General features: G+C 35.7%; 1 protein-coding gene across 1 annotated transcript; it reads right to left on the bottom strand.

Annotated features, from left to right (window-relative positions):
- Positions 1-13,227: 13,227 nt before the first annotated feature.
- LOC143596928 (7-ethoxycoumarin O-deethylase-like) lies at positions 13,228-15,075 on the bottom strand. Its single transcript, XM_077075582.1, has 2 exons — positions 14,069-15,075; positions 13,228-13,891 (listed from the first exon to the last, which is right to left on the bottom strand). Exons 1-2 carry the CDS (start codon positions 14,939-14,941, stop codon positions 13,283-13,285), a joined length of 1,482 nt encoding a protein of 493 aa, XP_076931697.1. The 5' UTR covers positions 14,942-15,075; the 3' UTR covers positions 13,228-13,282.
- Between the last annotated feature and the right edge of the window lie 1,010 nt (positions 15,076-16,085).

The raw sequence follows: 16,085 nt of genomic DNA, 5'->3' as shown, positions 1-16,085 counted from the left end.
TAATGGTTAGTTAGTCTTTGTTTGTTGACCAAAATGCCCTTACGGGAATAATTGCTTGTAAGTATGTTATTAATACATGACACGAAAGTAATTGCTCACTCGTGTATCGTATCACAATTGTACTTGTTTAAATCACACACGGTTCACAAACGAAACACGAAACATGATACGTGCATAGGTATTATGTGCCGAGTCTAGAGACTCGTTAAACGTTCCGATACTTAGAAAATCTCTTTGTTATTTTAGAACGCTAGAGAGTTTTCTACGACGCGCATCACTCGGTGATCTAATTTGGAATATTCTTCGCAAACAGTGAGTTCACTTACCCCGCTCTTTGAACTGTTTTCAAACGTTTTTCACTTGGGGGAGATAACATACTCCGATAAACGCATTTTTGAGATGAACACATATTTAAGATTTTGTTATAAATTATATATATCACTTGTAGAGGCTAAGCGGCACGTAACCCTTGAAGTCCCACGCATCGAACCGGTTAATATTTGGAATAGCGAGTCACTGTTGAGTAGTACTACTGGGTTTGACAAACCCCACCCGACGCTAAGCTCAACTGGAGGTTGAGTGGGTGTAATTTTGGCTAACACTTACCATGGTCTGGGTTGACCTAGTGACGGGCACTTGATAAACAGTCAGCTTCGGTCTCGAACCACTTAGTAATACTTGTTGTATAGATTAGCTACCTATCGATATATAATTTGACATAACATTATCTGGTAACACTTAAACGCTGTAACGTGGTTACACACTTAAACGCCGTAACGTGGTTACGCAAAACATTTAAACGCCGTAACGTGGTTACGCAAAACTTTTAAACGCCGTAACGTGGTTACGCAAAACACTTAACGAAAACGCTGAACTCAAACGCTAAACGATTTATCTTATATAACTTGTGAACTCACCAACCTCGTGTTGACCCCTTTTAGTATGTTATTCTCAGGTAGCCGAGGCGGGCGCGCGGTTTAGGAGCATGCATTAATTGTTAAACATCTTACTCTACAAACTTAATTTTAACATTTACATTTGGTTTTAAGTCGTCCTGCGTGACGCAACTTTTGAATTAAGGTTTTACGCTTCCGCACTTATTTTTCATTTAAACGTTTTCTTTGGTTTGGTTATAACTAATGATTCCGATCCTGCCAGTTCACACCCTCTGACGGTAAAACTCCGTTAGTGGATTTTGAGGGTGTGACACACGGTGTCGTGCTTTTGAGTCAACAGCAGTTACGATTTTAAAACTAATAAAAATAACTTTTTCAACCACTTATCCCTAAAAACAACTCTGTTCATCACCACAAACCGCCGAACATTCATCAATTTCACTAATCTGTGCATCAATTCTTTGAATTCCAACCGGAGGTATGTTAATTTAACAAAACTGTTGTTCGATTTCATCTTTCTAGGTCTAGATTAACCCGAAAATCTCACCAACTGATTAAATCAGGATTAAACAGGAAAATTAGATAGGATGTTCGGTTAGATCTAGGATAATGATTTGTTAGATAGGTTTTGTAATAATCTTTGTTGGAGGAAATCATTCGGGTTCGGATCTTGGGTAAAATGTATAACAATTGAAAACCCAATTGAAACAACCGGGTAGAAACGCATGTTCGAGTCTTGATGAGTTTGAAACTAGAATTAAAAACACGAACCGTGCTTTAAACAACACGAATCGTGGTCACCTTTTGGTCAACATAAAGTCAAAATTGGAAGAATCTGAAGAACAGTATCAGCACGGGCTGTGCTTCTAAAAGCACGGCGCCGTGGTTTGTTCTCTGTTCCAGCATATAAATAATTTTCGATACATTTTGACTAATTTGAATAAAAAATTGCAGATGGCCGAGTATGGAGATGACATTCACGCATTTTTAGTCTTTCGCGGGCGTGATACAAGGAATAGGAGAGCCCAAGCCAGACTAACCTACCTAAACAGATGATTTCCAAAAGCAAACTTCTACGCCTGCAGGGACACACTAAGACAAGTCAATCAATGGAACTGATACAATACCCTTGTTAGAGGACCATGGAAGCGATTTTTTGGTCAAACAGGGGAGGCTGTAATGGATCTAACAAAGGAATTCTTGGCTTCTTTCTCTGTAAAGGCCAAGAATCCGGATATGTGGGACGAAAAAGCCATTGAGTTCAGGTGTGGGGGTGAATGGCACACAACTTCTTTCACCCAACTTGGGATTGATCTAGGAATATATACACGATTGAAGAAACAGACAATGAAATCTGGACCAGAGCAGGAACAAAATTTGTAGGCGAAGACGGTGATGATGATGCTGAGGTTGGAAACACAAGGATGGAAGCATGGGAGCAGCTGAGCTACGGGACCGAAAATTACAATGCAAGTGTTTCAAAGATCACGGCACTACGTGACCCACTTGTGAGATACATTCATTGCCTTCTTAGCCACGCTGCCACTGCTAGAGGTCAGAGTGAGGAGGTTGTTAATTTGTGGGATCTCTGGGCACTGTATTGCATGAAGACCGGCATCCCATGCAACATCACTTATTTATTTTGCAAGCTGTTCAAGAAAAACGCAAATGCCAAAGGGAAAACACCGATTTTTTGTGGAGCATGGATCTATAACCTATATAGAGCCTATGGTATAGACAGAGAAGGGACCCAAAGCCTAGATCCGATTGTTCTTAGTCTTGATTTTTGTAACATGCAGATGGTTCAGCGTATTGGTCAAAACCCGGATGTGTGGAGATTTTGTGATGCTTATAACCAGGTTTGTGACCCTGAGGACCCAGCAGAGATGTTACTCCAGGATGTTCTTGAGAGGAGAAGAGGATCGCCGCCCAGACAGAGTCGTCGCCGCACCTACCATCACAGAGGACCCATCTTCATCAGGGTCGTCCCTAGCTCGTCACATGATAGAAGATATTTTTTCAAGGGCCTATACGGCCTAATTGATCAGTTCTCAGCAAGAACCACCGCCTCATTTGACAGGATCACAGAGCAGATGGCTGCCTCCGATGCACAGCGGGCAGCCGAATATGCAGAAACAAGGCGAGAGATTGATCGTTTGGGCTATCGCATGGACAGGAAGTGGGGACCATTTGACCCGGACACGGGTAACTTATGGGCAGCAGCACTGGTAGGTCAGGGTATGGGCATGCAGGGGTTGGTAGTACTTTCATTATATTATTACTATTATGTTTGTTTGAACAATTTACTTTTTGTCTTTTGTTTGTTGGTTTGGTTGGATACTTTATGGCCGTGGGTGCCAAGACACTATTAGCAGGTACTTAATTAGCGCATGTGGGCAAGGGATGGATGATTCCATACCCAATTTTTAGCAAATTACGCTTGGTTGTTTATGGTTGTTTGTAGATTTATATTATACAGGTACAAAACAGGAAAACGGACGATAAACAGGGGACGCTCTATCGAAATTTCGTTAACCCGTAGGGAAGTACCTCTCCATTATAACCCACCATACTTTATTAGAATTTTTATCTTTTAATGAATCTTTTCACATTGAGGACAATGTGAGATTCAAGTGTGGAGAGGGGAATTACTTGACCAAATTGCTTGTTCAAATAATTATAAAAATTTCTCTAAACTATTTGCTTAACAAAACCAAAAGAAAATCCAAGAATTTTTTTTTATTGCAAATAACCAACTACTAATCTATTATAACCAAAAGTGAAAAAGTAAAAAAGAAGTTTTGTAATACTGAGAAGAAATTTATGCAAAAGTATGGTGTTTATACCCAATTCCTCCGTTAGTGTGAGATAAACCTCATTCCATATAAATATTTTTTTCGAAAGATTTGAGTGAGTCATATGTTTCGTGTGATTTAGAACTTGTCACAGATTTTCATTTCAAGGCCACACGAAGCTGTATAAAGAAGAAGGTAAAGTTGTCATCATTCCCCAAATTACAAAACCCAAAAACCTTACCACATTATCCATCTCACTGGTAAAATACAACACTGGTCTTTTACCGGCAGACCCTAAAGAACTGGAATGCATTATTTCAATTTCAATTTCCTTTGCTGCATACATTTAGCGAAACCTAGGTTGCCTCCAGAACTTAGGGATAGAATTTTTCTCTTTGGCAATGAGGTGAGGAAAAAGTAGCGCCAAGACAAACAAAGGCCACCCTTTTGTGGAGTTTCCAAAAGCGCAATGAAAAGAAGAGCAAAAAGATATGAACGATGCTTAGGCTGCAGAAACTGGTCCCAGGAAGGAAGATGTAGAAAAAGTCAAACTCAGTCTCAGCATGAATATACCGAGCTAATGAGGGTGGGGGCTATTAGGCTCAAAGCCGAACGATTCCTAGAGTTGGAAGTTATGTTCAAAACAGGATTGAGGAAGAACTAATCCACATCCTCGACAAAACTAGTCTTGACGATCTGATCTTAAAAGAGTCACTAGGTTTGTTTTAAACTTCAAAAAAAAATGGGAGAAAGAGCTAACCACTGAAAGACATCTTAAGGATCCCGACAATCAGTAGAAGTTGTATTTACTATCCTCGCCATCAGTAACCGAAACCCTTGAACCATCACAACATACCAAAACCCTACAAAACCAACCCATATTACCTTATGATTTATGCAACTCTTCAAAAAGGTGGATCTTTGAACTTGTTACAAGCTTATCTATCACAAGTTACATGTTGACTAAGAGTGATCACATACATACATCACAGGTATGATCATATATATAAACCGAGTGTGAGTGAACAATTTGAGAACATGACGTTTTACATAAACAGAAGCTCATAAAAACAAAATCACCTTTTTACATATCACTGCATATATTCCAATGATTTAAGGTTGGATATGTTGTTCCCATTTTCTTTGAACTCTCTTGGAGATGTTTAAGCTATGGTCCTAACTTGCTACTTTTAGAGAATATTCATAAGTAAATTGCTTGAGGACAGACAATGTTCAAGTGTGGGGATGTTTGATGTACATAAAATTATAGCATCAAATAATCTCTAAAAAATGCAACTTTTATCAAATAACATATCACAGAAGGCTACTTATCGTAATAAAATATAATTTCAGGTAAAATCAAGCCCCAAACGAAGAAACGAGTGAAAAGACAAAGAAAAATGGAAGAAAACACAAGAAAAGCAAGAAACACGCCCTCATGCCTCAAGAAACACGCCCCCATGCTTCTAAACACCAGAAAAGACAAAAATTTAAAAGAAAAGACAAATACTAGGAACAAAAGAACGGTACCGTGCCTCTTGACCACGGGGTCATGGTCACCCTCAATAAAAAGATAAAACGAATTTAGCACATGTCAATAAAAGCACGGGGGCGTGCCTACCTAAGCACAGGGCAGTGCTTCATCCTCCAGACTGCCTATAAATAGTGGCTCATGTTGCATTGATCAAGTGTGCCTTGAAGAGAATTCTATACGATTTTCACTTATAAAAACACCCACTAACACTCATATTGAAGATCTAGTGAAGGGTTTGAAGGCTTGGAGGTCATCATCATCAACCATCATCATCATCATCCATCATCATCATTAAGAAGGAAGATTCATCCACCTTTGGTGAGATTGTTCTAGTTTAATCATGTGTTTGTTATCATCGTTCACTTTAATGTTCATAACCATGCTCATTATGAGCTAAACTCCATTTACCATCTAAAATCTATGAAGAAGCTTTGTTTTACTTAATGATATATAAAACATGTGATTCAGTTTAGTAAAGTACATGGTTATCTTGCAATTATCTTTTGATGAGAAATGTTTTCACCATCTTAATTCAACAATTCAAAGTTGGTGATTGGCAATCATATTGACAATCATTCATGATCGATTCATGTTCTTGAAAGATAGAATACTTTGATAATTTATCGAAACATGGATCCTTATATTTTATTTAGAAATGATGAGATATAAGTTATGATCTATTTCTTTAGTTTTGGTAATTCTGAAATAACATTGTTAACACGATTGCTTAGGTTATCACGTTAGTTAAAGAAATCATATGTTAACAGAATGTGCAATTTTAATATACTTAAATCAACCAAGTGGACGTTGTGTGATGCACTATAACCACCCAAGGTTGTTAGAATTGGTATTTGATAAATCAAAGTCAATCCTAATCTTCCTACTTTACTAAACTACTTGCCAACTCAAATTGACATTTTCGTGGTAGCATGACATTAGGAAAGGGTTGACTTTAAAATACGCATGCTACTTTCTTTTATGTCATAGGATATGCTCACTTGAAAATGAGGGGCTATTTCTATCATATATTATTACGGCAAGTTTATCACATGTTTGTATAATAATCATCAAGGAACAATGGAGTGGATTCTTGATCTTAGATGGTAGCCTTCATATAATTCAACTACTTGTTTAGAATTTCTCATCTTGGTCACCAATATATTACATATAAGTATTTATATTTTTTAAAAAGTTCAAAAATCAACCCCAATATGATTAAAACCTCCGATTGAAGTAAAATGACGATTCATTGTTAGAAACATTTGTGTCTACGGATCGATACTTGGTTCTTACCAACATTATTCTACATATACGATAGGTACACTTGCCAATTTTGTGTGTGTTTAGTCTTAGTAGAAATCACTTTTATTAATTTAAAACACGTTCTTGTGCAAAAACTAAATATCCAATCCCATTACATTTTACAAGCTACACGCAGCACACAATCAACCACCAGCTTCAGTACATTCCCTGGCCATATGACCCTTCTTCCCGCATTTGTAACATGTGGGTTCGGCGTTGTATTCATGAGCATAATGCCCCACTTTCCCACATTTGTTGCAGACATTTGACCCTAGCTTGCACTTTCCACCATTAGATTTCCCACACTTATGGCACATATTAGAACCAGTACCCCACTTGCACTCAACACCGTGCATCTTACCACAAGTCTTACATGACTTCCTTTCCCACACCTTCTGCTTCTTATCCTTGGAATTCCACAACTGACTACCAGGTTGTTTAGCAGGGGTGACCCACTTCTTATATTTCTTCTCTTCTCCCACCACAACATCAACCACAGCCAGGTCCTCATAAACCACCTCTGCGAGTTCAATAGCAGAGTCAAAGGTACCAGGTTTATTCGCCTTGACTAGTATGCGAACATTTTATGGCAATCCTCTCACATAGCACTTGATTCTTTTAGCCTCAGTGTTAACCATATCGGGCACCAACCTATATATTCGGTTGAATTCTGTGGTATACTCACGGTGTGTCATCTTTCCCGCTTTCAAGTTCAGGAATTTCATCCCTACCCTCTCAACTTCAGCGTCAGCACAGAACCTCTTCATCACCAGCTCTTTCAGATCCTACCACTTCATTGCCTTAATCTCTTCTTGACTCTTCCTCAGTTCGATCGTTTCCCACCAATACATTGCCTCATCACCAAACGATTGGGTAGCATATCCCACATCTTAATCGGGACAGAACTTGCTAATGCGGATAACCTTGTCCATAGTGGTTATCCATTGGAGAGTAGTGACTGTGTCTCCCAAACCAGTCAGCTTCGGTGGGTCACATCCCATAAATGACTTGTAGTTGCACCCACCTCGGCCCCTTCTCCTATCATCGACCTTCACAGACTTAACCATCTTGAGGTCTCCCTTTCATCATCTTTCTTACCATTTCCACTCGCTCCTTCTGCAGTTCTTTCATGGCTTCTAGCAAACCCTTCAAGAGTCAAGTTCTTCACAGCAGTAGTTACATCTTGAACAATAGCTACTTGAATTGCGGGATCTAGTTGAACCCCTTCGTTGTTGCATTGGTTTCGTCCAACTGTGTTTCCTTCATCACTTGTGTTGGATGCTGTCTCCACAGAAGGTGGTGGGACAGTGCATGGCCTGCCACGACGTCCAGTGCGACCTACAGTGCCAAGGATCTCTCTTGCTCCAGCCATCGTATTCTAAAATGGAAAACACAACCATCATCACTCAAGGAACTATTTAGTACAAGGATAGTAAGGATAACAGGTAATAACAGTGGCCATCTGTGATTAGCTGATAACGTTACTCTCCGTGTCCTATACACTTCCATTTATGAGTCAATTTGTGGTGGTTCTACTTTCAAATAGTCAATAAAATCAAGCGATCAATTAATCCTATCCTTAATATTCACATATCCTTTCTTTAGAAATTAATCCATCATCAACATACATTATTTAACCATATACTTTACCTTTACTTAGCTTGCTTGAGCGACACATGGATATCTTGAATTGGCATCTTCTTTATTTTCTTAATTAAATCCCATTCTCTGTTTGAGTCTAAGCATGCAGGATGCTTAAATCTATCGAACATTGCTCTGATACCAACTTGTAAGGCCCCGTTACCAGTGCCCTACATTGGACGTTAGATTTACTCATAAACACAGTTCTAAATATCATAGTTAATTAAAAATTTTTGCGGAAATAATAAAACTTAAACCATTCGTTACAAACATCCATATTTTGTCTTTTAAAACATAACTTAAATTATAGTATCAAAACATCACGACAAGTCTTCAGATGTCAGCCTCGTCCAATCCTGCCATGTGTCCTTCTCAAGCTAACTGTTTCAATCTATTCACCTGCGTGCATACTAAAAGTCAGCTACGTTGAGTGAGTTCTAGTTAATACAGCTAACATACAATACGTTCTTATATTACATACTTGACCTTCTTTACCTTCTTTCATACATACGTAAGTATATACTTTCGTTCTTACTTTCATACTTTCTTTCTTTCGTACTTCATATTTTATCTTTCTTTACATATATACTTATACGTTTTAAAGAGCCTTTCGCCCTATAACCTCACATATATTATTAGGGTCTACCACCCTTAAAGTGCCTCTCGCCCTATAACCTCACAGATATTATTAGGGTCTGCCACCCTTCTTCACAAATATTACTAGGGTCTGTCACCCTACATCACAAATATTATTAGGGTCTGCCACCCTTCGTCACAGATATTATTAGAGTCTGCCACCCTTTAGCACAATTCCTTCATATAATTCTTTCCTTTTCGTTTATAAATTTTATATACTTTCTTACATACTCATTAATCTATAACATACATATATCATGCATACAACATATATAAACAATCACATCTTTAATCTATCTCCTGATAGTACATGCTATATACGAAGATCGTTCATGTACCGTCAAGCATTCATTTATAACCTTCACATATATGATAATAGGCATACACTTACCACCTAAGGTAAGTGTATTAACTAATCACAGCAAGTATGCACACAGCCCCGAAAAAATAGCAAGGAATGGGGCTAGAAACTCACTTGGATCCTGTTACGCTCTCCGTTAATCGTTATTCCTTTCTTTAACTGAGCCCCACTAACTGTTAAATATATATATATATGTGTGTGTGTGTGTGTGTGTGTGTGTGTGTGTATGTGTGTGTATTCGTTAATTACCCGCTTAATTAATTAGGTCAGTTTTAGTTAATTAATCAAGCTGTCTAAGTTGGGCTCGTTTGTTTAACTTATACCGATGGGCCAACTAGTTAGTTCAGGACCACTGTTCATTTTGGCTTGTGGGTCTAGCTGGGTCAGGACCACATACCACAATAGGTCACTAAATGGCCGGGAACTCTAAGGCAGAGAACTCAACCGAGATCTCAAGGTGAACCGAGAACTCAAGGTTGACCGAGATCTCGCGTTGACCGAGAACCCATATTTGACCGAAAGATCCAGTTTGACCGAGAACCCTTGGTCACCTAGAACTCAGGTCACCGAGAACCCTCGTTGACCGAGAAATCGAGTTGGCCGAAACTCATATCTTGATACTATCAGACCACATCTGACCATATTTTTCTATCTTTTCATCTCCTTGCTAACCTAATTAATTGTTTACGATCCATATCATGAACTTTAACCACCCTTTTCCACTATTATTAACCGTTTTACATTCCCCCTCAACCCATCGTCAAGACCTAACCCGTTTTTAGCATAAAGCTTAAACCTTTATTACCTTTAAACCCGTTTTTAGCTAAATCTTTAACTTACAAGTTGATTAAGTCCATTTTTAACATCAAGTTCACATTTTTATTGCATAAGGATGACCGATCCTTCTTCGTATCAATCTAGGGAAAACGGACTAAAAAATGTAACCTTTAAGCTAAAACGTACCTTTATGATTCACTCGGGTTAGTTTGATACGTGATCTTGGACTTGTTAGTTTACTTGTATGATCGAAGATTTAATATCACTATGCTTGGTTTCGGGTTCGGATGATGGCCGAAGACTATAGAGGTGTGTTTGGCTTAAGTGTGTGTTTTAAGGTGTAGGCTATGGTGTAGGATGGATGGAAATGGAAAGGATTAGGGTTTAAGGGGTATTTATACTCCCTTAAGCCCATGGACTTAAAGCCCATCTTTCCTTTTTGGTTCATAATTAATTCTATCTAATTAGCCTACTTATCTTTCCATCTTTATTATTTATTATTTCTTTATCAACGCAAGTAACTTTCCCATCGTAATAAATAATATATTAAATGTTATTATTCGAAATTTTAGGATATTACAGATTAAGACTTTATTTTGAAGATAAATTAGTTATAGTATTATGAATAACTAACTTTAAGTTTTAGATTGTCATACCAATTTGTTTTGTAACATAATTTTAAAATATACTTATAAAAAGTGATGTCTTAAATATTGTTAATCTTTTAACATTGATGTGCAAATAAACACGGGTACTATCTTTGAGTAATACACATTACATTTATTGATGTATAATAAATGTCTTAGATAAAGTTCATCTTTTAAATCAACATTGAGATAGAAGTATTGTTGAATTAAAATTGTAAAATTGTTTTGTTGATTTGGAGACTAATTTCTTTGTTTACTTGTTATTGTACTCATGGTATAAGTTATAAAATATTTTTTTCATTTATTTTTGTTAGTCTTTGTATGGTTTTGTATTTGATTCAAATAAGTTATGATGTCTTATAATTCATGTAAAATTATCATTTATATATAAATACACCATTTGCATTTCATTATTTATAAATACAACAATGCCATTATATATATACCAGGTGATCTTTTGATTGGTGATTCATCTCATCCTATTTATGATCTGATTAATTTTGTATATCCAGTATTATTGGAAAATTTTAATGTTATTTCATATTTTCAAGAAATGGTCATACTTGCACCTTTAAATGAGTTTGTCCAAGACATTAATGACATATTTTTGTCTTTGTTTCCCGGAGAAGTTAAATAGCTAAGTTCTGATAGTATAGACAAGTCTGATAGTGTTGGTTCTGGTTTCGATCAAGCATTACACTCACCGGATTTTCTAAATGGTTTAAAGATGTCTGGTATGCCTAATCATAGATTGGTTCTAATTAAAAGTTGGTGTGTCAATAATGTTACTAAGGAATATTGATCAGAAGAACGGTTTATGCAACGAAACGAGATTACAAGTAATTAACTTGGAGAGGAATTTTATCGAAGTGAAGGTTATTTCAGGTACTGACATTGTCTTTCGCACTTATATAACTCGCAGTGGTCTAACTCTTTCAGATAAGAAACTGTCATTCAAATAAAAAAAATGACAGCTTTCTGTTGTGGTTTGTTTTGCAATGACCATTAACAAAAGTCAAGGCCAATCACTAACAAGAGTCGGTGTATACCTGCGAGAACCGGTGTTTACACATGATCAACTATATGTGGCTTTATCACGAGTGAATATTAGAGACGGTGTTAAAATGCTTATATTAGAGAGAATGTAAAGTTACAAATAAAGCTATAAATGTAGTTTATAAGGAACTATTTAGTAATTCATGAAATTTTCATTTTGAAGTTTAATTATCTATCTAATAATTGTAAAAATGGTTGTTATTTCGTTGAAAGTTATGTTTAATAATCTTTTATTTTGTTACCGGCATTATTAACAATTATATATCATGTTGTCGTCTCCACAAGCATATATGAAATTATGTTTTTCACTTTTATATTACGTGTGGATGTTACATGATTTATATTTTTCCACTCATGACGTCCACGTGTCAATAAGCTAGTATTAGAATAAAGGGGTGTTGGCTGAGCTTCTGAGCTTCTAAACATTTATAATTTGCTTTCTGAAAAAGAAAAGTAATTTTTAAAATCTCCAATATGAACCTTATTAAGCTTTATAACAAAGCTTACCAACTATTTTTTTTTTCTTTCTAGAAAACAAATAAAGAATTTTTAAAAACTTAGTCAAACATCCCTAAAAACCATTGGCTGATTACTGTATGTGGAGCGGTATTGTTGTACCGTAGTAGGTTGCTTTGATGGTCGTTGATGACTTTGGTGATATGGTAATGTTAAGGATTTTAATAATAAAAAGATATTTAATCAGTTGATTGCTACTTTTCCGCTATTTTGTTTCCTTTATATATATAGTTTGTATGGGTATAGTTAAAATACAAGGGAGATAAAAATAAGAAGTGTAAGAATAATTTGTGATCATACAAAAAACTCTTAAAAATAAATTCAAAAAAAATAATAAGAAAATCATAACTCAAAATAAAAATATAAAACGAAAAATTAACCAACTAAAATGTTTCCGCAATCATTCCCGCTCAAAAAAATAAGAAAATATATAAAAAATTTGACCAAAAAACACAATGGCGAGATCAAAGACACAATGACAAAAATGAACATACACATTATAACTAAAAAAAGACACAATAGATCGCAATATATAACACAATGTTGAGTAATATAACACAATATAAAGAAAAAAAGACACAATATCAAGGAAAAAAGACATAATTAATGACGAAATGAACATAACACACAATGATAAATAAAAAGACACAACGGCGTTTTTCACTTATCATTGTGTTGTTTTTGTTTTTTTATGAGAACGGGAAATACAGTGGAAACATTTTTGTGTTTTTTCGTTTTTTTATTACATTTTGAATTATGATTTTTTTATTTATTTTTTTAGGGATTTTTTTGTGTGGCTAGAAATCCTTCTCATCCTTCTTATTTTTGTTATCCTTTGTAGAATAACTTAAACCCACTAGTTTATATTACATCAAAGGTATCAATGTTATATATAGTTTAAAATGATGATCGACGTATTAATGATTATATCAAATCCTTTATATAGACAGGAAATTACGATTAAACTCAATACAAACTAATACTATATATGGATATGATATACAATCAATAGAATCATAAAACAAGTATAACGTACATATCATCAAATATGTTCTCTTGTTAATGTTCCCTCTGAGTTTGACTGGTGGTTGGACGAACACTCAAATTAAAATGGATGGAAGCTAATTTAGCGGTATTGGAACAACACAAAGAGGTTTGGCTTTGGATAAGGTGATTCCAAATTTCTCATTCATGTCCAAACCCTCGTGCTGAATATGCGTGTCTAGACTCCAATCGAAACTATTGAGTAATGAGCCCAACATCATTGGGATCATCTGAATAGCAAGTGGCAAACCAGGGCATATTCTTCGTCCGGCTCCAAATGGGATTAGATTGAAATCCTGACCTCGGACATCAACCCCTGACATCATAAATCTTTGTGGCTTCAACTCTAGTGGGTCATCCCATACAATTGGGTCACGTCCTATGGCCCATGCATTTACAAGCACCTGAGTGCCCTTTGGAATGATGTATCCATTGAGTTGTACTTGTTTATCAACTCTTCGAGGAAGGAGGAAAGGGACTGGCGGGTGGAATCTTAAGGTTTCTTTCACAATGCACGATAAGTAGGGTAACCTTAAGACATCGTCCTCTTTTACAATTTTGCCTTTACCAATTACTTGTTCAAGCTCCTCTTTAGCTCTAATCATGATATGTGGGTTGCGTAGTACTTCTGTCATTGCCCATTCTAATGTACTTGAGATTGTATCAGTTCCAGCACCAAATAAATCCTAGACCATCATACGAAGACGAAGTTATATGTTAATTAACCATGAAACAAGAAAGGAAAGTTCCAAGAAGTTGATTTTAGCTATTAGAAAATATACATATATATTTGATATTTAGTTCTCTTATGGCAAAAAAACCTATCATCAATACTATTGAAAACTCATGAAATTGTAACTCACCAAAACCAAGCTCTTTATATGCGTGTGATTGATCTCGTTTGGGTTATTTTGATTGATTTTCAAACACACATCCAATACATCTCCTTGCTCAAATCTTCCCATTTGCAGCCTCTCTTCGATTAAGTCTTCAAATACCTCAAGAACCTTTCCAACATGACGAGTCATTCTTCTCCTTATTCCTTGTGGATCAATCTTCTTCAACACCGGAAAAAAGTCAACAAGATTTGGCTTCGCACACTCCACCATAGCGTTTCCAATTGCCTCCTTCAAATTTGTAGCTGAATCCTTATACGGGTCTATTAGATCCTTAGATAAAATAGTGCTGGATAAAATATTTAGTGATGTTCTGAATGCAGCACGATTTATGTCAACATACTCGTTCGATATGCTAGCTTTCTTGCAGTATGCTACTAGCTCTTCAACTTTCTGGCTCCTCAAATACTGCCTAGCTTCAAGGGAGTTGTTGGAGAAGATATTGGAATTAAGGATCCTTCTGAGGGTGCGCCACTCGGTGCAGACTGGTAGCCATGCGACAGAGTGTTGGGCGTGGTCATGGGAATGTACTGCGTCAGGGACATGACGAGTGGAGAAAGCAAGGTCTTGCTTTTGGAGTACTTCTTTGGCAGCAGAGGCTGAGGAGATAACAAGTGTAGTGATCTGGCCAAGTTTCAAAGACATTATTGGGCCATGGATTTTTGCTAGTTTAGCTAGGGACTGGTGTGGTTGGTCACCAAGCAAGTGGAGGTTTCCAATTATCGGTAGCCTTGTTGGGCCTGGAGGTAAGTTCTTGGATTTTTCGACCCTAAAAATCGAGAACATGGCTTGAATAAGTATGCAAGATAAGAGCAGACTTACAACAATCAGGAATTCCATTGATTGAAGAGTTGTTGTCTAAGTTGTGTTTGTTGTGCAGAGGAGATTGTTTTATTTATAATTTGATTCTAAAAATAGTGAAAGCCCACCTAACTGTGTGATTTATAATATTTAACATGTTTTATTATTTTATGCGACGGCACAAAAGTACTTTTTTAATATCTAGAACCTGTTGCAGGCGCTAAATCGATCACTTATAATGTACCAAAAATACAAAAAGTTTTGATATATTCTATAAAAGAAAAGAAAAAGGCACATACTCATTTTCAGAACAAGTTGCCAATTAAACTGTAGTAATAATGCCATGTCGTTAATTTTGACTTAGCACATAAAAGTTTTTTAAAAAATAGTTAATTACACGTTAGATATTTTGCCCAACTAACACAAACTTCTTTTTATCAGTAGAGCTTGAAATTAGAAGCTAAAAATAATTGTAATAATGATAGGTTGCGAATTATTTTGGATATCAAATATTAGTTTTCATATCTTGTATTACGAAGATTGTTTTATATAATTCGTTTCTAATATTTATATATGTATTTAGATTTTAATTTTATTTATTATAAATAGGTTAATAATATACTTAGTTTTTTAATGAAATGGTTTTACACATAAGGGTAAAGTTAATATACAATAGGAGACAAAAATTAGAAATGCGAGAAAAATTTGTGACTACACAAAAAGTACCTTGAAAATAAATTCAAAAAAATAATAAAAAAATCATAAATCATATTATAAATAAAAAACGAAAAAAATTAAAAAACCAAAATGTTTCCGCCATCATTCTTGTTCAGAAAAAATAAAAAAAGTTACAAAAGACAATGGCGAGATCAAAGACACAATGACGAAAATGAATAAAATACACAATTATAACTAAAAAGACACAGTATATCGCAAAATATAACAAAATGGTGAGTAATATAACGCAATATAATGAAAAAAAATACACAATCAATGTCAAGGAAAAAAGACACAATCAATGACGAAAATAAACACAAAAAATTTGATACACAAAAAGACACAACGACTTTTTCACTTACCATTGTGTTTTTTTTATGAGAACGAGATAGTCGACTGAAACATTTTGTGTTTTTACATTTTCGTTTTTTTTATTAATTTTTGAGTTATGATTTTTTTATTTATT

Source organism: Bidens hawaiensis, unplaced genomic scaffold (assembly GCF_021521415.1).
Source record: "Bidens hawaiensis isolate Kalapana, Puna unplaced genomic scaffold, B.hawaiensis_p1.1 tig00047383_1, whole genome shotgun sequence".
NCBI classification, from domain to species: domain Eukaryota; kingdom Viridiplantae; phylum Streptophyta; class Magnoliopsida; order Asterales; family Asteraceae; genus Bidens; species Bidens hawaiensis.
This window is presented reverse-complemented; position numbering and strand designations above follow the sequence as displayed.